The sequence below is a fragment of the Trachinotus anak genome, unplaced genomic scaffold (genome assembly GCF_046630095.1).
Source record: "Trachinotus anak isolate AG129_WGS33_773 ecotype Australia unplaced genomic scaffold, CSIRO_AGI_Tana_v1 ptg000010l, whole genome shotgun sequence".
NCBI classification, from domain to species: Eukaryota; Metazoa; Chordata; class Actinopteri; order Carangiformes; family Carangidae; genus Trachinotus; species Trachinotus anak.
The window spans coordinates 13930470-13955103 of NW_027273861.1; the positions used below are offsets into that span (position 1 = coordinate 13930470).

A 24634-nucleotide genomic window follows, 5' to 3' on the forward strand; every position below is an offset into this window, starting at 1 on the left:
CATGACACATTCAAATCTCCACTCAGATATTGGGCATGTGTAACTTAACATAATATAAAACAAACCTTTACAACATCCTCTCTATCATCTCCAACACACCCACTGAGGCACAGTAAATAACTAGAGACCAGCTCCTGGAGAAATGAGCAGTGTAAATCCTCAAGGTACAACACACTGCATTCTGAATTATGTGAGGCTAAATCAACTGCATTTCACTTACATCAGCCAAATGCATGATGCTGGTATGAATCATACAAAAGCAATTACTTATATGCTGAGGCCTTATTTAAATTCAGAGATGAGCACACACATCATCCCCCTGCCCAATTGTCCCTCACTACATTAGGGACAATATCAATAACTTCAACGCTTTTGCTAAACAGCTGAGCATCTATGAGTGCTGTTGCTAAGCCTTTGATCATTAAGCTAGCAGGGCAAGTAATGATGACAATCGCGCTCAGATAATGAATACATAGAGACCCAGAATACCAACAATGTTTCCAATCTCTAAGACTGAAGATATAGTACAGTTAAACAAAAACAATGTCACTAACAGAAGGAAGTTATATCTAGTCACTGAAGCGCATAAATTGAAAAACACAGTCAATATCTGCCGAGAAGTTATCCGTCCACCCTCTCCCTTTTTTCATCATCCCTCATCTATATAGAACATCCTTATATACTGTTTATATAGATCCCAACACAAAAACAAAAAACAGGTTTTTCCGTATCTTGAGGCATTGATGTTTAGCTGCCTCCATTCTTCACCAGACTGGAGCATGATGGAGCAACACAGAGGCATAATCTGTCACTTTCCCCTGTCATTACCTTGTTGATACTCAGGTACGGCCTGTCATCTGCTGGACTATCTATCTGTCACAACTATGTAATTGAAACAACTGGCATACAGACAAAGATGGAGATTCGGCCATTTTTATTTTTCTCTTCCTATTTCTCATAATGATAAAAAATGACCTGTGCTACAAAACTTGTGATGGCTATAAAGGTGAAAAGCTGTTAAGTTGTAACCAATCCATCCTAGATTTGAACACGCTGCCTGGTCATACACTTCAGGCTCTATTGTTTGTCTTAACAGAAACAACACCCAAACGCAGATACACACGCAGACTTGTTTCACTATCCTCGTTGGGATCACACGTTGACATAATGCATTCTCTAGACCCTGGTCTAACCTTGACAATCACAACTAAATACCTGATCCTGATCCTAACCCTAACCCGAACCAAAACATAATCCTAACTTTAATCAAGTGTTAAACCTCAAACAGCAGTCTCTACCCACGGGAACCTGAATTTGTGTCCCCACAAACACGAGCCCCAATGAGTTAGTGTGTATTCAGGTTTAAGTCCCCACCAGTGCATTATAAAAGGCACACACACTAGGGCTGTCAGCATTAACGCCTTAATCACAATGAGATTAAGGACCGAGCATAATTTTTTTGTTTTTTTATCATGTTAATCACATGCCACCAAGGATTCTTTATTTTACACCGTCACTGGTGCTGTCACCAAAGATCCTAGAGCGCCACGTTGTTGCCTTACTTGTTGTCAAACTTCCACAGACACTTCCTACAAAAATTTGACATGGCGGAGCAAGATACTTCATGGCAAGTCATGTCTATGGGAGCAAAAGGGGGACGGCTCCAGTCTGCGTAAAGGGGCGTGTTGGGAGACCTGAGTTGTTTAAATCCAATGCCTCAATTGTCATTGGTGAAGATCGAATGAGTTGGGAAAAAAAAACATAACTTACCCAGAGCTCATCTACGGATAAATAAATTATCAGACATCTTCATAACTACACGTCAGACATGCTAAAGTTAGCTTCTAGTTCAGACAGACTGACAGTTATGTGTTGTCAAACAAGAGAAAACAGTTCTGAAATGCTAAATAATAGAATTTTAATCATGTGATAAAATTAATCACAATTAACTACTGAAATTCAGCGATTCATCGCGATTAAGTTTGACACCAGACACACACACACACACACACACACACACACACACACACACACACACACACACACACACACACACACCTAAGGCTACACCTCATAAGTTAGGCCTGTGAATATGCAAGAAAACCCCTTTGCAGCAAGTCTGTCACCTTAGCGTTTGAGGGTATGCTATGTTTGGGAATCTGCACAGGACTTCATTCCTCACCCGGCAGGCTGATGGCAACGCTCTCCGCATGACTCCAGAGTCTGTGTTTACACCCCATCTGGCTGTTTGTCTGTGAGTCCTGCATCAGGCCAGACTTGCTGTGAGTGTGAGTGTGTGTGTGTGTGTGTGTGTGTTGGTGGATGGGCCCCACAGTCTGCCTCATTAGACTGCTAGCTGATGATACTGATTAGACTGAGATAAAACTACAGATGGACAAAGTAAGGTTATGTCCTTAGTTTTATGCTTTTATGCTAAACTTGGTGCATAATAATTCAAAACAAGACAAGAGTCTGCTGGTGTGCTAGTGCTCAGCTGTAATTCTGCTGTGTAACATGCTGATGTTTAGCAGGTAAAATGTAAAATGGTCTTTGTTCATTATCTTAGTTTAGCATGTTACTATGCTAATGGCTAGTACAACTGAGCCTGATGGGAATGGCTTTAGTTTTTCAAGTGTGTAGCCAAAGTATTGGACATATTAAAAATTTGACCTGATGATGGTGCTAAATGTTAAGTTATTGCAGTTCATCCTAAGGAAGACATGAATGCATGTACCAAGTGTCATGACAATTCATCCAGTAGATATTGAAATATGTTACAGGGTGTGACATATTTACTTAAGTGAAAACACGACCTGTGGCCGGTGCTCAAGAGCGCCACCATTAGCATTTACCCTCTAGTAATCATGAATGTCTGAGCAAAGATTTATTGAAATCCACTTACTAGTTTGAGATATTTCAGTCTGGAGTAGGTATAGTATTCCTACAGCCATGCCGGTCACATGGCTGTAAATGACACATGATCTGAATGTAGGTTGTTACTAATCCACTGCTAGTTGTTAGAAGCTTATACACTGATGTGCAGTGCACTTACAATCATATCATATACCTGTATACTGTATAAACAGCCACTCTCCTCGTATCCTTGACATCTTCATTCTGACCTCAGGAAAGTTTTTGGTGTTTTCCTCTGTTCTCTTTCATCAGCAGAGCTCGGTGCCAGTCCTGAGCTCTTTGGCCAGGCACGCTCAGCGACAAAAATATCTCCCAGACCCCACCGTGCGCAGATGGCCTCTCAGCTTGGCTTGTCACGACTCACCGTCTATTACAGGAGGTTTTGTGATGGACGGTCAGCTTCTGAAGGAGAACTTCATCCATGGGGCGAATGGTCGGAGACACAGAGGATGCCCTGACTGCTGTCTGGCCTTTTGCCGGGGGAAACCGTAGGGTCTGGAACGAAGCTGCTGCTGCAGCAGGAAGTGATGTGTGAGTGTGAGCCAGGAAACAGCTGGTGGGCTGTAACTTACAGAGGTGGTGGTAGTGGAAATATTCTGAAAACCTTCAGGTGCGTCAGTCCTCCTCTGAATTAACACATGGACTAATTCTGATAATATTGTTGATACTGTATCATCAACTGCACTGGATCTCTAGGCTTTATCATGATCGCTGTGTAATCATTAGACAGCTTTCAAGAGCTCATGGAGGTGTGTGTATGAAGCCTGTCAGCATCCTGCCTGCCTGAGCTATGTAAGGTGTATTCTTTAACATCCCGCTACACATAACGGTCTTGTTTAATCAATAGCAGGTCATTGCCATGGCTCAAGGGCATGCCAGCTTAGGTGCTGATGAGATACGGGACACATGAGACAAAGGGGACAGGGACATGACTTGTTTACCACAGCTGTTTACTGTCAGCACGGCATTTAGCGGCTTTCACCATCATATCCCTCGTGCCTAGTCCTGGCAGACAGACAGACAAGGTGACGATCAGACAACAAGGCCCCCAGTGGTAAAATGGACAAGACGCACAGAGAATGCTGTCAAGATCGGACTGGAGTTAACAAGGAGACAAGCAAGGGGACATTCAAGCCATCAATACAGGCCACTGACAGGTCCTGTCACATAGAGGACTAATTATCAATGCTAATTAAGAGGCTAGTCAACAACAGCAATACAGAAAGGGACATTTTTGTCCCCAATAACGTTTCAACAGACTGAAGGACCTCACGTCCTGTTGCCCAAAGGGACAAACAGTGGCTGATTTAAATCTCTGACAGGAGGAACTGTCAAGGAGACACACTCTGAAAGCAATAACATTAAACAAGTGTGAGAAAGGCTTTTGTTTTCTTACCGTGTAAACTAACAGGTATACAAGACACTTTTATGCTGCTCCAAAAACAGAATACTATTTTTATATTCCAATTATTATATTTCTTTACAGGAGTTCTGCTTCCTTGTTTACGAAAGGCTTGACTTTGTAAATAAAAGTTCAAGAAAGAAAAGTGCTATAAGAAGAAGTGGATAACTATGCACACAATATAAGCTGATGTCTCATCCGCTTTAAATGCCAATTTAACTTCATTCAGTATTTCAGATATTATTGTTATTTCAAATGCTTTAACAGGCAGATTTTCAGCTGTGAGCATACTCACATTTCTACAGAAAATTGTGACTTTTCTAGTTTGCATGATTTTTCCCAACTTTCCCAGACTTTTCATGAACATCAACATTATCTGCATATGCAAAAACTACCACAGCACAACTGGAGGTGCATGTTTGTGCATCTTGGTGAGTACTCATGTGAGGACACTTGTTCATGTGAGCATAGCAACAATATTTGCGCAATCAACTGTGTGTATAAATGTGTGTGTCTGTGTGTGCACTTGCTTGCATGTGTGAGCACCTATCCATTTGTGCATGTCTGTGTGATATGATGTGTATGATGTGTGGTAGTGAAGCATATTTGCCTCCAAGCTATATCATTTGCATACTTGTCACAGCCTGTCCACTGGGTGTCAGGTTCACTGATGCATAGTGTGTTCTACTGGCAGCCCAGGTATTCGTGGAGTCCCACTGTTATGGCGAGGTGCACGCCTGGGTGTTGCTGCTTTAGCAGGCAGCCATCACACACACATGACGAGAATGAGAAGTGCGTAATTGTGTGCATGTGTATGTGAGAGTGTGTACATATGGACCTTCAGGACCAGTTGCTGACATTACACACTCCTGAAGGATGACCCAACAATGTTGCCCTTGACGAGACTGTGAGTGACTGCTTCTGATGGGAAGACCTCTGCGTGGCTCTCTCCGCTGAAGGAAAACAGCAAATTTGCAGGAATCAAGCAAGAAAGAAAATTGCACTTGTATTTCTCTACGAGTTGGAAGTTTGAAAATGCTGAAGATCTGCATGTCTGCATGTCTGGACTGTGACAGAAAAAAAACAACTGCTCAACTTAACCCAGGAAAAAGAGCAAAATCTTTCAGGGAAGCATTACAGCCTGAATGGCTTTCAAAGTTTTTGAATAATTCTTCAAAGTCACAGAGAATACTGTCTCTCCACAATGCAAAAAAGCACACAAACCTAGGTAAGTAGGCCCCTGAAGCTCACATAAATACACATACTGTACACACACATACACACAATGGAAAGTGTCAAGCTGAGTTTTGAACAACATCCCAGATTCTCTCAACCTTGATCCTTTCCACTTTCCAGTTTATACCTCACAGTGTGTACCGGAAGGTCCATCACAACAAAAAAATCGGACTATAAAAATAGAAAAACCTGTAAAAATTCTGGCCAAAATGTTTAATTACAGTTCTGGATGGTAGGACTGGAATTTATCCTCCTGAAACCAACTTTATGTACAGTGACTAAGCACAAAAAAGATATATATATATATATATATATATATAGGAGTGGGTACACACGCATGGAAATGATCAACAATCAGCAAATAAACAACAGAGAACTTTTGCATCTCCTCGCCCCCTCCCTCCAACTTTCTCACCTGACGCACACACAGACACACACACACGCACACACATGCACGCACACACACAGAGGTGTTAAATGGTTAGAGGACAAAGGGAAGACAGACACACGATAGAGGTTGTCCCTGCTGTTTCAGAGAAGAGGATTCTCAGCTTGACTAGATGATATAATGAGCTGTTATGTTCTGGGTGATGAGATGAGAGGAAAGGACAGTAAAGAGAGGAGGACATGAGATGAAGAGGAAAGGAGAGGAGAGATCAGAAAACAAATACAGGGACACACACACATACATGCAGCATTACACCTTTTCCAGAGCACTTTCAAACTGTGACAAAAGTCTCGGCTGTGAGAAAGGTTAAGGTTTCAATTTTGGTAGCTACAAGTCACAGCAGTGGAGAAGGAGAGTCAGGAAAGATGAAAGGGCAAGGGCAGCATGTTTGGAAGGTGGTGGGAGTTAGAAGCCCAGGTTATTATTTATTTGTCGTGTATTAGTTTAGAGGACTGTGCGTGTGCCCATGTGTGTGTGTGTGTGTGTGTGTGTCCGCGCGTGCGTCAGGTGAGAAAGGTGGAGGGAGGGGGTGTTGAGATGCTAAAGGTCTCTGTTGATGATTTGCACGCTCCATCGAGCTGACTGCTGGGGCGTAAAAAGCGACATGGTTGGTTCCTTCAACCTGCCTGACCCCAATCTCCACTCTACACCAAGTCCCTGTGCTGCATGCCCACCCTGCCGGGGCCCTCCTCCTTGTACCCCTCCACTTCTCACAAGGAAACACACGCACATACTCAAACACACATTTTTGAAAAACAAAACAAAAAAATGTCCTCCGACCATCCCACCAGGGCTGAGTTCTCTACCAATTTGACCTTCAGAAAAAATGTCCCCTCTACACACACCATATTGCTTATCTTGCTTCACACCCAGTGAAAACATCAGGTGGAATTTGCTATGTCCTGTTTGTTTAGCATAACAGCTAAACACTTGTCTCCCCAGTGTGAGGCTAACTACTTGTTTGTGGCTGTGGTTTATGTACACGTCTATATTTCAATGTGGGCATCACAACTGTAATGTAAAGACCTGGATTGTGTCTGAGAGAAGCATTGAAGTGATGAGAAGGTGTAGAGAACACACACACAAACACACACACACACTTATGGATATGTAGAAGTGACTTGAATGTCACAAATTTTAAATGTGGGTATGAATTGGAAATAACCACCATCTATGGCGAGTAAGGCTTTGCCAGCTCTTGGCACTAGAGGGCACTAGGGCTATGTCTATATCCACCCTCCTCTTCACCTGCAGAGGATGTGTAGGGAAGCACATACTTTTCATATGTAAGGTCCTTATCATTCTCTTTAAATCTCTCTTTTCCCCCTCTTCTCACTCACTCTATCGGTAAGATCAAACCGCCATCGGCCAGCTCTCAGGAGCTCTTCAGCCCTGAGAAGGTCAGCTGAAGGAAAACTTCCTCCCATCTGGCTCCATTAAGGCACCTGTGACCTTTGGTTCCTGTGACGAATGTCTTTTCTGTATGTGTGTGTGTGTGCACACGTGTGTGCGTGCGTGTGTGTGTGTGACTATAGTTAACAGGAATCATGTTTGTTCCATTGTTCTATTGTTTATTGCAATCAAGGCCTCAATTGCACAGACACACACACACACACACACACACACACACATCACAACATATGCCAACACAAACACCTTTCTCATCTCTCCTTTGTAAATGAAATCAATAGACACAGCTATCATATCCTATTCTGTCACTGCACATCTGTCGCAACAAGAGGCAACAAAAGAGCAACATGCTTTTCTAGAGACTACACGACCTGACATACAACACATGTGCACACACTCACAACCAAATATTAAAATAATGACTCCAATGATGACAAGATCAATTGGCTTGATTTCAGTGGGAGATTGTTTCTGCAGGACCAGTGTGTGTGTGTGTGTGTGTGTGTGTGTGTGTGTGTGTGTGTGTGTACTAAAATTCTATATATGAAAATGCTACATAGTGAGGACCAAAAAAAGTGTTTCCCTAACAGAGTGAGGACATTTTAGCCTTCTGGCTAAGGTTGGTTAGGGTTGGGGTCAATGTTAGGTTTAGGTTCAGGTTAGACATTCAGTTGTGATTTTAAGGTCAGGGTAATCTCCATGAGTGTCCTCACAAAGATAAACGTGCAAGTGTGTGTGTGTGTGTGTGTGTGTGTGTGTGTGTGTGTGTGTGAAATAAGGAGAGAGAAGAAATTAAGAAAAACAAAAGAGGCTGCTGTTGTTTACACTCCAAACCACGTCTTTTCCTTCCTGCGTGCACACACACACACACACACACACACACACACACAAACGCACACACTTAGATCACATATATTGAAGGATACATGTCTCCTCAGTGTAGGGTACAGGCGCGTTGCTGCCAGCTGTCATGTAGCTGTAGAAGGACACCTCCAGAGTGTAGCAGTAGGACGTGTCGTCAAGGAGACCACCAAGGAACCGTCTACCTGTGCCGGCCTTTACCACATCCCGGTTAAAGGACGTGTTGGACTAGAGGAATACATAGAAAAACAACTTACATGTGAGACATTGGGGTGAACTAGTGGAAAGACGAAGAACATTTGGCTCAAATCTTTGAATCAGTAAAACATTCACTCTGTTAAAGCGTCTTTGAGCAAGACATTGAAGTCTAGAAATTTTTTCCATGGAGATCATTTGCCCCAACAATATCATATAATGTTAAATACCTCCATACATCCTTAATACCACTACATAGTTTACTTTTCAAAATGTACTAGTAGCTGGCCAAAGATGCCCAGCTGAACCTTTTCCAATACAAAATGTTTGCCAAAGTCCTCAGTACTTGAAACCCTGAATGGCAGATTATTAATCAAACACAAATACTTACAGTAAAAGAGAGAAAACTGTAATTTAAAAAGTCAAAAGTCCACACTGCACAGCTGCACTTTATGGTGAAAAAGAGTCTGACACTACAAACCTATGTAAAATAACAAACTCGTGTTCAGCCTCTTCAAAATAAGAGTTGGTGAGATGTCATCTACAAAGCACAGTGAGCACATGAGAAGACAGTTTTGTTTAATAAATGATCATGTGTAGTAAATCATTTACTGCTCTGGTGTCACCAGAAGGTTTAAAGCATCTATAATCACTATCTGCATTGTATTTCAATACAATGTTTGTTATAACAATGAATCAAATGACTATCCTGTATGCAATGTGAAATGGTTGTACTGATGAAAATTATCACTAAAACCCTACAATTCCCCAAAACTGTACAGAGTGTTTTATGTCTTACAGCTCACTGTTTTGGTTTTCAGGCCCACAGTTTGATAACCTTGGTTCACTGTTTCCTTTCTAATCAGTTTTGTTTTTTCACTGAAAAACCTGATAAACCTGCTCTGCCCAGCTCCAGAAGAGCAGACAGACAATGTTACCATTTAAATGCTGATCACAGTGAAGCATTTGGTAGCTAAAGGCCCACATAGGTCCCTCAGGAGTAGTTTTGGCCAGGTGGCTAAAAACAAATAAATTAATGACGGTTTAAAGATTTCTGAAAGAATTGGTCGAAGGAAAATTTCAGTTGGGGAAATTACTCGATTGACCTTTCTGTGATGTGTTTAGACAAAGGTGAATAGGTCAAGTGTGAAAGGTTACAGGTTCAGTGTCATGTGAAGTGGACTACCATGTTAATGTCATGATTGTTTAAATACATCACAAATCACATGCAGCATTGTAGAGTCTGTCAGCATAAGTGTAATACTGGATGTCCAGTTAAGTGTGCCTGAAGTTTATTACTATTATTACCATTATTAATGGCATATACTATAGATACTGAAGCATCTTGAATCAGTCATATGAAACCCAACCATGTCATAAGTGAAATGTTTTTGACAAGCTAACTTAAAGCAAACCTCCTATTAAATTATCAATAATATATCAATTAACATCTGTCCAGAAACCATTTATATGATAAATATTCAACTCACAATTTGATTTTTGATCAGTGAAAATGCATTAATGTCCAGTGATTTGTTCCTCAGTAACTTGCAGTGGTAGGCCTCTGGAAAAGCCAGGAGAAATTAAGAAAGGTGGCTTATTTGAACAGATTCACTTTCTACAATGTCATTACGAAGCTCGGTTGTAAATGGCTATAGCAGAAAAAAATCCAGTCTATTTTGGGTTTGAGTGTGTCAGCTATACTACACAAATACAATGCTGTCTTGGGAAGATTGTGGAAAAAGTTTCCATTCACTGTCACTCCACCCTGCTGCAGTGAGAGTTGCCTTGCTGAAATGCAGACTTGGCAACCACCAGTGGGAGTTTGCTATGATTGTGTTGTGCTGCTGCTGCAGCTGCACTGGGCTTTAGGTAGTGCTGAATGGGCAGAGGGACAAAGCACAGTAAGGGAGATGACCCCTGGGCCAGCTGTCACACAAGCAATACAGAGAGAGAGAGACAGAGAGAGAGAGAGAGAGAGAGAGAGAGAGAGAACTTCTCCTGAAATAGCATTTTACTTGTCCTTTGTGACACTGGATACTGTATAGACACTGACAATCAGTGACATTTCTATACATGTGTGGGTGAACATCTACCTGTCTGGCTTCTTCCCGTGTCCAGGTTGCCACACTGGCCATTGAGTGTCAATGGGAAATAAAGGTTGCTCTTTATGGTGTGTGTAAGTGGCTCTGCTATGAAATGTCACCATCAGTGAGAAAAAGAAGGTCAGTGGAAGTGATACAAGGCTGAGGGGAAACAGTTTGGTGGATACTGTACCTGTATGAGCATTAGGTGTTAATGCAGTAGGTTATGCATGCATTGCTGCGTGGAGGTGCATCACAGTCAGTGAATGGATGTTTCCTCCCACATGCTCTTCTGTTCAGTGTTTTTCCTCCATTAATTTCCAACACTTTATTTCCCACCCACCCCGCACCCCAACCCCCCAACCCCCCAACCCCTAGTTTCAGCCAAGTAGGAGGTGCTTCAGCAGAACACCTGCATTGCTCATACAGAATCTCCTGGCCTACTTTAACAGTCGTGTGCTTCCTCATGACCAATACAATGCTTGTAATTAGTAAATTCTGCATTATATACAGAATATTACTATTTATTTTGGGGGTCGGGGGGCTTTTGCCATGGCTGCTGCTGTTTTGGCACACCAACATTTTGCATATAATACTGACATCTTGCTGTACTTTTTGCATAGTTTGCACCTTTTAACATATTTATATAACACATATAAAGTGGAAATCCCTAGATATGTGTTTTACTAATTATTCTTTCATACGTTACTTTTCTTAATTTTCCCCAAAAGTTCTCTTCTTCTACACTCCTCTCACCTCCTCTTCTCTCTTTTGTGGTCAAGGTGAGAATCTTTGTGCACAGCTGGAATGTGCCCCTTTCCTCTGCACACCTATCCCCACGAATAATTCAACACCTCTTGTGCATGTGCGTTCATGTGTTCACATTTTCACTCACACGAGTGTGTGTCTGCTGGGTGCTTAATGTGTTGCTAATTAATACACAGAGTACGATGTAGTCTGTGCTTGTTTTTTTTATAACCTAAAATTGGCTAAGCAGGTGTTTTTCTAGATCAATACCTTGCATGCAGTGACACATATGCATCCATAACCCTTACACATATTTACACCTGGGAGATGCCCAGCACAACCAAGGCCTTCACTTTTGTGGCACTAAAAGTGCAGCAGTTGGCAATTAGGTGCCCGGCTGAACACCATCTCACCAGCAGTTGCTGAGATAGGGCTATTTCATGCCTCAAGATTGAAGCTGACGACATTCTGCTCTTTAGCACGCCTGTCTGGTGTGTATGCGTGCGTCTGTTTATGTGACTTACGAAGGAGAAGTCAGGTGCATTTTGGCACAGCAGTCTGGGGAAGACAGCTTGTCTCTGGACACGCTCCTCGTCCTCAAACACATTGCCGTACATGAAGCCATTCAGCATGGTGGAGTGGGCATGAACATCAATGTAGAACTCCAAACTCACCCTCTGATGGAGGAAAAGAGGGAGGAGAGCGAAAGAGAATAGAGAGACAGAGAAACAGAGAGAGGATAAAAAAAACAACAGGTTAGAGAGGAAGATGGGATATTTTTCTGACACTTTGAGCAACAGTGCACACAACAGATTCTCCACAGGGAGTGAGGGGAGGGCCTTTCTTTGCTCTAGAGAGACTGTTCTCAGGAGAGGTCTCCACCCACGGGATGACTACAGACCCTCCAGAGAGTGCGAATTGAGAATACACTCACACCTGAAAGGAGCCAGCCACCCACACATAATTTCAATCAGACTGTCCTCCTGAAGGACACACCTACAATACATGCATGGACGCTGAGGTGAATATGGTGTACAGACATGTACACATACACACACTCATGTGATAGTCACAAATTCATCACATACCCCATATTTATATATCGGGTTAACACTGACTTCATATTGACTTGACTTATTCTGTAACGTGTAATTACAACCTCGACTAGATGTTGGACTGTCATAAATGCTCATAAAGGTCAGTTTTGGACAAATGGAAGGTGACATTTGCTTGAGAGATTTAACTGTTAAGATTGTACACTGATATATCAGTGTACAGTATATAGATGAAGGTGAAATGCATTAAGCTCATCAGAGTCCATTTAAAATCCAGATGCCATTTAACATGGGCTATCCCAAACTCACCAACTCAGTACAGCCATTTTTTTAAAAACAATTTTATACAACAGACTAATTCAAACAGGGGTCTAAGCATTTAGTGTGTTCACATAGGATATGTAGTTTAAGTAAATTAACTTTAATCAAAAATGTCACTCCAATAGTAGACTAATTTTACTTGATTTTGAGTTCCCTGACGATGGTCACCACTTTCTCACAATACAACGTACAAAGGCCCGGCCACACCATCACACCTCTGCCTCCATGCTTCATGGTGGGAACCACACATGCACATTTCTTTTTCTGCATCTCACTAAGACACAGCAGTTAGAACCAAAAATTTCAAATTTGGACGCAACAGACCGAAGCACTGATTTCCACTGGTCCAATGTCCATTCCTTGTATCTCATGGCTCAAGCAATTCTCTTCTTATTCCCTGGTTTCTTTGCAGCAATTCAACTGTGAAGGCCTGATTCACGCAGTCTCCTCCGGACAGTTGATGTTCAGATATGTCTGCTACTTGAACTCTGTGAAGCATTCATGTAGGCTCTAATCTGAGGTGCTGTTAATTGGTGATTTCTGAGGCTGGTAACTCCAATGAACTCCTTCCTCTGCAGCAGTGGTAAGTCTTGGTCTTCCTTTCCTGGGACGTTGTAGCTCCATGCAATTTAAGATTAATTTACCACACCAACACAGACCTGTTTTTATCTCGCTTTTGGTATTATCCTAGTCACCATTCATGGCTGCACACCACGTATACAGTCCAATCTTTAGTAAAAATCTGTTGTATTTCTTTGCCCCTAACCCCAACCCTAAAAACTAAACCCTAAAATTGACCTCGCTTGGCAAAAACATCCTCACTTCAACAATCTTAAACTGGTTCTGACAAGGGCAGGATACAAGTCCCCACATAACCACCTAACCCCACACACACACACACACACACACACACACACACACAAACACACACACACACACACACACACACACACACACACACACACCCTTTCACCCTTAACTCAGGAACAGTACGAACCATGACTCCATTCTTATTCTCCAGATTTCACTCTTCCCTCTTTTTTCCTCCTCTCTATCTCCTTTCCTCCCTCCTTCCCTTTCTTACTGCTCATTCCACATTCAGCACCACACCTTGTTCCCTGTGGGTTGTAAAGAGGAGGGGAGGAAGGGAAGAATGAAGGATAGAAAAGGAGAAGGAGAGATAAGGGGAGAAGAAGTGGAGGGGGAGGGAACAACAAAATCGGACAAAGACGGACAAAAGACAAAGAGAGACAACAGTGTGTATGGTTGTGTGTGTGTGTGTCTGTGTGTGTGTGTGTGTTTGTGTGTGTGTGTGAAGAGACAGACGGGCAGGGAAGAGCAAACAGAATAAAGATACGGGTGCAAAGAGAGAGAAAGGGAAGAAATAAGTACATAAAGACAAACACAGAGGGAAAAAGAGAGAAAGCGATAGATAGGTAGATAGAGAGAGACATAGAGATGTGTGTAGAGAGGTGTAGAGAGATTGACAGGAGAGAGAGAAAGAAAAAGAGAGAGAGAGAGAGGGAAGCGGTGCTTGGGCGGCCGAGGCGACGCAGTGTGCCTGTGTTTGAAATTCCGCTCACAGCCAAAGCAATTTCCTGGCGGTGGCTGTGCTGTCAGCTGCTTGGCTGGCTGGCGGTGAAATATGGTGGCTGGGAGTCGGCCGCTAGCAGCCCCCGACAACCTGATGGATGGAGCCCCAGAGGAGAGGAACAGCAGCAGGAGAAGGTGGGGGAGAGAGGGACAGTGGGAGGGAGGAGGAAGGGAGAAACAACAGAAAAACAAAACAGAAAAAAAAGAGCAAGTGGGAAAAAAGCTAAATGCAGCCAACTGAGCTGTGGTGATGATGTGAAGTAGCCACTTTGTGTGTGTCTGCGTGTCTGTGTGTGTGTGGGGGGGGGGGGGGGGGGGGGGGGGGGGGGGGTATGGGGGAGTATAGAAAAAAAAGGGATAGATCCAGCTCCATCAGGCAGAGGAAGGAGTCACAACCAACCAGCCGGGGTCTAGACGAAGGAAACCAGCCTAATAATTACCTGGGTCTCCCCCCTCTGGAGGGTGTGAAGGCTGAGACGAGGGAGAAGGATAAAAGGGGGAGGAGATAGAAGTAGTTGAAATGGAGGAAGGAGGACAAGAAGGTGATCAAAAGCGGCAGACTGAGTGTAACAGAGGTTAACTGACTGTTACATGCTCACATGGAATCGCAGTGAATAACTCAGGTGAAAGATGTGGATGACGTGTGTGAATTCAGCGGACCTCTTTAGTTCAGGTCTAACTTTATTAACTGAGTTTTTAACTAGTGACTGGAGCTGGATGCACTACACCGCCAAAAGTGTAAAAAAAAATTTACGCTCCTTTGTGATTGTTGAGCATCTCATTTCAGAAGCACTGGCATTAAAATGCTGCTGTAACAGCACTAGAGGAAAGTTTTACACAAGATGCTTGAACCTGGCTGCAGGAATTTGCTGGCTTTAAACCAGAGGAGAATATGTGAGGCCAGACACTGATTTTGGGCAACGTTTGATGGGGGTGAAGTCAGAGCTCTGTGCAGGCCAATTAAGTCCTTCCACACCAAACACAGAAACAGAGTTGAATAATTGTTTGATGTTTCATACAAGCAATGAATGGTGCAATCACAAGTTACCTAAATGGGTGGGGTGTCAAATGTAGCTACAGTTTTTATCAATGCATTTTGAGTTCACTTTGGGGCTCAACAGCAACCGTCATATTATACATACTGAGACTAAAAACAAATACAGAACAAAAACATTACAATTCAAATCAACAAAAATGTGTATATATATTTATATAAATATATTTTTAAAGCAGAATACCAAAAATCCACAAGTTCCACTTAAAATAAATGTGAAAATTTGACATGATACAAGACAACTGAAAACATTACATTGGGCTATTGGAAACTATAATGTGATATTTTTCTGACATTTTACATATACTAAATGATTACTACTTGGCCTTTGAGACAGGAAAGGACTTTTGCCAAACTTGACTTCAAAGGTGATGAAACATTAGCCTAAATTGTTTTAATGTCTTCCCTTAAATGCATAGATTCGATTGTAAATTAATACACTTTTTTTAAAATCAAAACCAGTTAATATCTCATCATGGTTTGCTAGCTGTCCATTCTATGTGGTGGTTTCCAGTGGTGGAGGCTGCACTATCGGACTGTGAAATAAATTCACACCTGGACATATCTGCTGCAAGTGGCCTGCACCTCAAATGACAGGTACACAGATATGACTGGAACCAAGACTGACAAGACCAGTATAAACTTTAAAAACTTTATGGATGTTTTGACAGTACACTGGTCGACCAATGTGGTGGTGCACTTGACACTGTCCTGCTGCTGTGGCAGCCAATTTGGAATTGTCCTGTAGACGCGATGGCCAGTACAGCTACGGTGGAGAGATCTCAGAGCGTTGAAAGCCATACGGAGTTTACTCTGTTTCTACTTGACAGGGGGGTAACAGCTTTGCCAAGAGGTCAGTATTGTTTTCTCTCATTTGCTAATGTTTGTTATAGCTAACCCCGACTGATTAGTTAGCAAGCAGGTACTAGTGTCACATTTGTGTGTTCAGTATAATTAAATTACTTCTTTTCTAGTTTGCCAAGATGTGTTGTTGGTGTGATGTTAGTTTTAGTAACACGAGAGTTGTGAGTATCGCTGTCTGCAGCTGGTGTGCTGGCTATGAGAAACTGTCTCTTCTTCTCTGCCTGTTACCTTTGCAGCAGCAACTGTAGATGCAGTTTCCTCTGTATCATGTTCTCTATCCGTATAATGTGCAAAAATTTTGTTAGTACAGTGGATTATATAATTTGAAATGCTATGACGTTACCTTCTTTGTTAGCTTAGCTACAAACCCACAGTCCTCTCTGTCACTGTAGGTTTTTAAAAAACAAACTAACACTCTCTAGTTGTTTTGTGTTATGTCATGTTTTGATTCAGCTATGAGAAAGCGTATCCACTTCTGCACTCTGAATTCCACCACTGTATCACTGCTTTGGCAATGTGTGTCCATGAATTCAGGAAGGAGAGCTTCTGAGGAGCACTGGAGGGAGGGGTATATTTCTTTTGCTGTTGAGTTCAAATATCAACAGTCTCTCTCCAGCACTGCTTACTTTTGCATTAATTGGAACTAGGATGCCTTGCCTAAACATGAAAACAGCCCATACAGTGTAGCATGTGGACAACAGACAAATCCACCAGTCTACTTAAGGGAGAACACAGATCCAGCTTAGTCTGTCCTTGTCCTGATTCTAACCCAGAAGGTTTCTCCTTCACAGCATCATGTGAAGGACAGTAGCAGCAGCAGCAGTCACAGTAAAACAGCCATGGAGCCCCCACAATGTCATGTCCAGGCTTACTACAATACTCAGTTAATGCCCTGTCAATCAGACTGAGATGGTTCTGAAGGCCCCACCACTGTGATTGATGCTTCAATTAACAACCCGCTCTGACCTCCAGAATTGTTCATTTGAAATTGTAATTAAGCAATTAGGGGCAATTAAGAAACAGAGACTGCCGAATGAAAGTCAGAAGACAATTTGAGAGAGTGAGAGAGGGAAACAGAGGGGGAGAGCGAGCTGTCCAAATTAAACCTCTCACAGAGAACCAAAAGCCCCATCTCGCTGCAGAAACTCCTGGGAACTCTCAACTTGTGGTGAACTTGCAGCGGCCGCAAACAGTTTATTGTAAAACCTAGAAGGTCAAATGAATGAATTTTGTCAGACAAGTACTTATCTCCTGCATATTAATTAGAGCAGGGTGCGGGGGTGCGGTGAGGGCCGTAAATGCCGGGCTTATCTCTACATGGAATGGAAAAGGAGCTGATAGAAGCAGGATTACAAGCTCCTGAATAAAGCTCTTGGCATCAGCAGGAGCATGCCTTTTGAGGAGAAGGGAAACTGCTGCTTGTTCAGGAGAAAAAAGTTGAACTTACAACCTGCGTGATGCATATTATTCAGCATGAAAATGTTGCCTATAATACCTGTGATAGCAGTGACATGGGTTTTTCCATGTGATAGATCCATCTGAGCTTTAAACTAAGAAGCAATATCCTATGAGTTGGAAAAGAAGGCCTGGAACTGGAGGGATGTCCTGCACCCTTAGTTACTGTTGCTACATCTTTCAAGCTTTTTTGTCCTTGCAAGGCACAAACTGTATGAAATTTACTGGAATAACAGTGTCAGATTTCCTACGGTCCTTGATTTCAGACTGAAGTTGTAAAGAGGCAGGCCTCTCAACTGTAGCTGGAGACAGGTTTGTCAGCTGAAAATGACAACTCGCTAGCTGAAGCTAGCTAACTAGCTATTACTAGCTAGCTATAACTAGCTGTTGTTGTTGAAAACACTGTCTCCAGCTGACTTTTTAAGATGTAACACTGACATAACCCATTAACCCAGTATATAATGTAGTGTGAAATGCCACTGGCCCTGAAATTAAAACTGTAGTTTTAGTGGACATGCTCATGTTTACAACTGATTTAAGTTCTTACAATTCAACTTTTGTGTTTCTGGTGGTAGAGAGGGTGAAAAAGGAAACCATCATCCCAACTCTTCATATACGGAAGTATTACTTTAACTAAGGCCCATTACCTTAACCTTGCTTGACCTGCCATGCCTAGTTACTAGGCTATGACTGGACAATCTGCCCAGAAGAGGGATTTAGTGGAAAGTCAGTTCCAACCCCAGGTCAACTGGTAAAATACGGGTAGTGAACGTGTGGAAAAATTCTCAATTCCCTACACAATGACCGATGAAGTGCCTTTGAGCAATGCATAATACTAATCTATTCCTGTCTCTATGTCTCCTATGGAGCCACCTAGGTATGAATTTGTGGAACCGAGTCAGCATCAAATATTCATACTGGGTCAAACTTTTCCTCATATCACTTATACACTGTAAAACTCCATCTAACATTTCATTAGTTAGAGAAGCCACTTCAGGTCACGGGGCCACATGGTCAATGACCCTCTAATGATGTAGCAGTGACAGAACATGGCAGATGGCATGACCTGCTTCATGGACGAGAGTAAATGACACAAAACTCTGCCTCCGTCTGTCTCTGTCTCTCTGATTTTCTCCCCCCTCCCTTGCCCTCTCCCCCCCCAGTCTGCACTGTGCTCTCAAATTGATGGCGGTATTTGTCTGTTTATGAACACAGAGGTGACTTGTAATCAGGCTGAACGGGCACAGGCAGCCCTCTGCTTCGTGCCTGTTAGTGCCACATAAGCTGCCACATCTGTTGGTGTGGCCTGCCAGGAGAAAAAGGAGAAGGAGAATAAAAGGAGGCTAATAGGTAGAGACAAAAAGAGGTGATATGAAAAGACAGAAAAAAGAGAAAGAGGGGAGGTATTGAAAAAATAATTTGAAATATGTAAAAAAAAAAAATTGAACTAAGTTGAAAAAAAAAGCATAAAAATTGCCAGTGTGAGAGCTTCATCTGTATCTTCCTGTGAAAAGCAGACAATTCAGCTTCCAACGGAGGGAGAATAAAGAGAGGGATGATGGAGGGATTGAAACGACGCAGCGATGATGGGGAAAAATTGGCCGTAAATCTCAGAAATGGATCAGAAATGGTTGGCTGACACCAAAGGACATTTTAACGCACACAGAGAGAGGAGAGAGAAGACAGGGAGGCAGAGAAAAAGACACAAATACACACAAAACACACACATGCGCACACACACAGACCCTCAGCTTCACACATAAGGCAGATCTGACTGTTGAACAAAGAAAGAGAGACAGAGAAAGAGAGAGACTTTAGTGTAGGGCTGTAGAAGTCACAGAAGGAGGGCATTAGGGAGGATTTCAAGGTGCAAAATTCATCTAGGTGCTGTGACAGGACCTAATACATTTGTTTCAGATAGAAAATTAATTTTCTAATATTAAAAAGGTCAAAAAGAAGCCAAGGCAACAATGACCTCTTTGTCATTCTTAACAAATTATCCAAAATGGCAGTGTCAAATTGGTGGGGATACGCCGACCAGTGATGAATGCTCCTGGTAATCAGCCAATCAAAAAGAATTCTTCTTCTGCTTTTGATAAATGAGCTGGAAAAGCAACACTTTAGGAAGGAGATGGGTCCATTTGTTTCTTTGGTCTCTTTTCCTTTTTTTCCCTCCCTCTCCATTTCTCTCTTTTCAAAACAAACAACAGGGTAGCTTGGGAACAGATTATAGCTCCTTGCATCACTGACTCTTTCAGCCATTTTCCCCGCTGACCAATGTTCAGCCGCAGATGGTAAATGATGGAATTTTATGAAACAGCTTGAGCAAGCTCGCCTTCAGATGGATGGAGAGGAAGGTTACAGCCAACTTATAAGCAAATGCTTAGTTGTCTTTCACACCATGGCTGTACTCGATCACACCTCTGTTTTACATTTCACATTGAATTTATGATGTGAATAATATGTTCATGGTTGCTTTAAAGCTGTATTAAGCAATGCTGGACCAAAATCACCAACAAAACTTTGATTTACTATCAGCTTAACATCTTCTCATATAGTTTACATGGTAGCAAATAATTGTCTTATTACTCACTCAGTAGCCACAGTGCAACATCGGCATCTCAGTGGATTCCTGTTTCTTGTAACCTGATGAATGTAACCCCAATATTCACTCCATCAAATTAATTTATCCTTTTAATAGCTACTATTTGTTGATTTTGACAGCCTGATACAGCTAGTCCCTCAGTGCCAAATAACTCCACTGTTGCTTAAAAACTTTTAGAAACAGCTGAAAGAGCCGTACCTTTTCATTGTTTGACATATTACGCCATAATGAGTAACACAGTGTGGTGTAGTTTATACCAAAGTGGTGTAAACATGTGTGCTTGTGCCTGAACATGACATCTGATTGACGGGGAGCTTGTCCCAGAAATTGGAAATACTGTGGTGGGGATAGTTCAAGATAAACATCTGTTGTAGTGATCAAAAAATACAGTTATTGTTGGCTGAAAAAATGGCAGAAATAACATCAGACTTACCCTTTAGATATTTTGGGCATTTTGTGCCTTTACTTGACAGGACAGTACAGAGTGACAGGAAAGGGACAGAGAGAGGGGGAATGACATGCAGGAAAGAGTCGGGCCAGTCGGGAGTCCCACTGGCGACTCGCCTGCTAAGAGCATTTGTACTCATGTGGTATGCGCCCTGACCACTCGGCTATCAGGTCAGGTTAGTGAGAGACGCTGGGATTTGACTATGCAAATCAAAAGACAAAAAGATGAGATGAAGATGGCTTCACAGACCCAATAAGAGGGTGTTGATTCTCAGTGAGCCTGGAAGAGGTGATGACCCTCTCACATGACAGGCAGTTCCATAATAAAATTTAAAAATTAATCAAAGTCTTTGAGACACTTTGACAATTTGTATTGTGCTGACATACACCAATGCATTTTGGGTACACCCTTTGAAATACCACAGTCCATTTGAAAGATTAAAGTGGCATCATTCTATAGCTTTCTTACTGTCAACAAATCCAATGAAAAGACAAAAAACCAACAATGTGAGTCTGTCTTTCTATTGTTCAGGTTCTCAGTGGAACTCACCACCAAGCCCACTGATTCCTGATTCCTGAAATTTTTTAAACTGGCCACAAATATATGTTTTTGTCTTTTGAAAAGGCCAAGTGATCGCCTCCTTTTTCCTCCTGACATTGCTCAAGCAGAAGAAGATTTAGTGGCACCAACATATACTCTATTTACTCATACAGTGCATTTGTTGGGGACTATTTTTAGCCATGGAGTAACACACTGTACATTCAGTGAGCTCCACCTCCAAACCAAGATCCACCTGTTGGCTTTGATTTCATTTCCTCTGAAGAGAGAATATTTGTTGTCATTTTCCAGTCTCTCTTTATACAGGCTGTATGTCAGCCTTGATGTCAAACTGTAACTGTACATACTCTGTATTCATATATTACTGTAACTGTTCCAAGTGGGCTGGCTGATGGGACTTTAAGTCACTGATTTTAAAACATAATTTCTGGTCTAGACCAGAGTTTACATAAACATAGGTGAGTACTAATGTTCTGAGCAGTGTTGAATTTATATACAAATATTCGTCAAATAAAAGTTTCCAGCCATCAATACCAATGCAGTGTAGATTGCAACTGCTACACACTTTGATTTAAATGGCACTTGTCTGGGAACTCACAGCCAGTTATTGAAGTTATTGCCTGAACAGAAGAAGGAAGCTATTTTCCCAGCAGAAAGAGAGTGGTGCTGAATTCACAATGATGGAGAATCACTTTCGAGGGCGTCTGTCACAAGAATGGTTGATGGAATTTCAAACTGAATGGGCTCCTTTGTGAAACGGAGGGCAATATGACTTTGAATTATGATGCCTTACGGATAGAACTGGGGATATCTAAACAAGTCATGGTGACTGACAAAAAGCCCGGGTCAGATTTCTGTACATGAGGATGCACAGAATCTTTGCGCTGCACCTCTAGCTCAATTAACGCAATCATAATCCAAACTGGAACTTGAAATTGAAAGAACCAAATGTGTAACGATAAAGTAAATACAGTGGACAACACACCATTATTACCGTTATATCAGGACATGAATTGTCAGGGATGATACCTAAATAGAGCTGCACATCCATCAAAAACATAATGCAAGTCTGTTGTTTCTGTTGTAAATTAAAATGTCTGTGTGTTTCAGTTCTCTGAGAGTTTAAACATGTTTGAAATGAAGATGTATATAAAAGATAATCTTAATGTGAATGATTGGCAGAGGCTGGATAAGAAGCCAAATTATTAGAATTCTTAAATACCACACAATGTATAACCACACCATTTGTTCAGCATGTATGACTTAATTTCCCATCAGGCAACATCTGGCCCAGACTTCAGTGGACACAGACCAACTTGTATGAGATGTATGAGGTGGTTTAGCCCTTACGCAGTTAATTATGTGATCAGTGACTGGGTTTGCCTTCAGGTTTATTCTGCCAGTGAAGGAGAGTTTACAGAGTGCAGTGGGATTTCCCTGAAATGCAGTTCAGAAAAGAAATCAAAACATACTGATGCTGAAATAACACCCAGATTTTCTGGAGAGCTTGATAATAAACTACAGGGGAAGCTACAATTACTGTGTATTTAATCTGATAAAGTCATGATCATAAGTGGAAATTTTCTCATATCAGGTTATTGTTCTCCGTGTCCTGGCCAAGTTAAATTGATTCGTTTTTTATGTTAAATGTTAAATTCAAATTCAACATGTCTCATATAAATTCAAACTATCATAAACATTCATATAAATTTATTGTGTTTCAAAGCACTGAAACACAATGCGATTCTCATGTCTACTCCACACTTTGCTTAAAGGTTCAAGCTGTAACTCCAGGAAACAAGCTATTTATTTAATGTTCTTTGAATGTTGATGTTGGGGTCTGTTGTCATGGAAAAAACAAAGAACAGCCCATTACAATTTATTATAGCCTATAGACACCATTAACATTAGTGTATGTGTCCTTTGAAAGCAACAACAAAAAATCACAAAACAGGGATTCTATTTAAGATATAATAGCAGGCTTGTTTGCTGTGAGTCTTGATTTTGCTTTGCACCTATGTGAGTGGCTTACTGAACCTCAGGGAGCTGTACACTACAGACACACAAACAATATTGCAGAAGCATGGAAAGCATGTAGTACAGACTAATGTTGGAGTAGCATTTCCATGTTTGATTCTGACTTTACAGCAACACACTGATGAATTGTACTAAATTAAAGGTAAAACCAGTAATATTTTACTGGTTCTTTGTCCAAATTTACTTTGCTATATTAGCAAGGGTTTGCTGCTGATTAATTGCAACTTCTCAACTCTTACCTCAATGGCTGATAAGATTTCAGGGTTTATTAGCATTGTGTGATTTTGTTATATACTCCTAACCCCATGGCCTCATGAGCTACCCACCTCTTACTTAGTAAAGTCACATTTTTAGGCATAACTTTAAGGTACAGTATGAAAAATTACCTGAAAATTGAAAACTACTTCCCATTCTAGCAAGCTTCCTGTCTCTTGGTTTTTCAACAAATGACCACACACAGCGAGCAGCTAGTAAAAGGGCCACATATGCTAGCTTAGCCTGACTGTTCTGCTGTGGCTGCTGCGATCTCTTGTTAATGGAGTCCTCTAGCAGAGCCCTCCAACCTTGGTAGCCTCATTAGACTCTATGCCCAGTGTGTGAGATGAGCATGAATGGAGGGCAGCAGCACAGGGCCTCCTGGCTGCAGGGTTGGCATTGAAACTGGCATCTGGGAGCCCCAGACATGAGTAGTGTGTCTGATGGGATTAACTGGCTGTGGCGAGAGGGAGACAGAAAAGGAGAGGTTGCCCAAGCCTCCAAATTAACTCTGCAAGACTGAAGGCAATCATCAGGGAGGAAGGAGCCTACAGGAGGACAAGTGGTTATCAACAGAGAGGGAGACCAACATGAGTGGTCTAAGACACATATAGCACTGTGTTGACTTGTGGCTGCAACGATTCAACGTATATGAGACTAAACATATTTGCAAATGTGCAGTGGTCCCCAGCCTTTTTGTTTTGGCTTCTGACCTCTTAGTACAAAGCAAAGTCTATTTGTGGACTCTTGTCACTTGCTTCATATATGCAATTTTTGGAGGACTGAAGAGGTAAAATTATCCAGTATTTGAAGAAAAGAAATAAGAAATAAACATTAGTGTTGCAGAATTTAGTTTTTTAAATTTAATTTGATTTATCCCATAATCCCTTTAGGGGGGCTCAACCGCCATGTTTGGAACCATTGCTCTATATAATGGTGTAAAAATTACAGTTAATTTCTAAAAGTAATCATCTGAGAGAGAGAAAATACCCATGCTGGCAGCAGAAACATGGATTCGTGCATTTGAAAACACCTGCTTGTCTATGCATTGGTACAATACTGTGGTTGTGTGATCAAGAGCCTGAACGTGTAT

The 24634-nt window shown here is 41.8% G+C and overlaps 1 protein-coding gene across 2 annotated transcripts in view; it reads right to left on the reverse strand.

Moving 5' to 3' along the window:
• Positions 1-24634, reverse strand: part of agbl4 (AGBL carboxypeptidase 4) — a 270269-nt gene that overhangs the window by 2819 nt on the left and 242816 nt on the right. For both annotated transcript variants that reach the window (XM_071487762.1, XM_071487763.1), the window contains 2 exons: positions 11821-11973; positions 8336-8498 (listed from right to left, as the gene is read on the reverse strand). In XM_071487762.1, coding sequence (XP_071343863.1) covers positions 8336-8498; positions 11821-11973 — 316 coding nt within the window. The remainder of the gene's footprint in view (positions 1-8335; positions 8499-11820; positions 11974-24634) is intronic.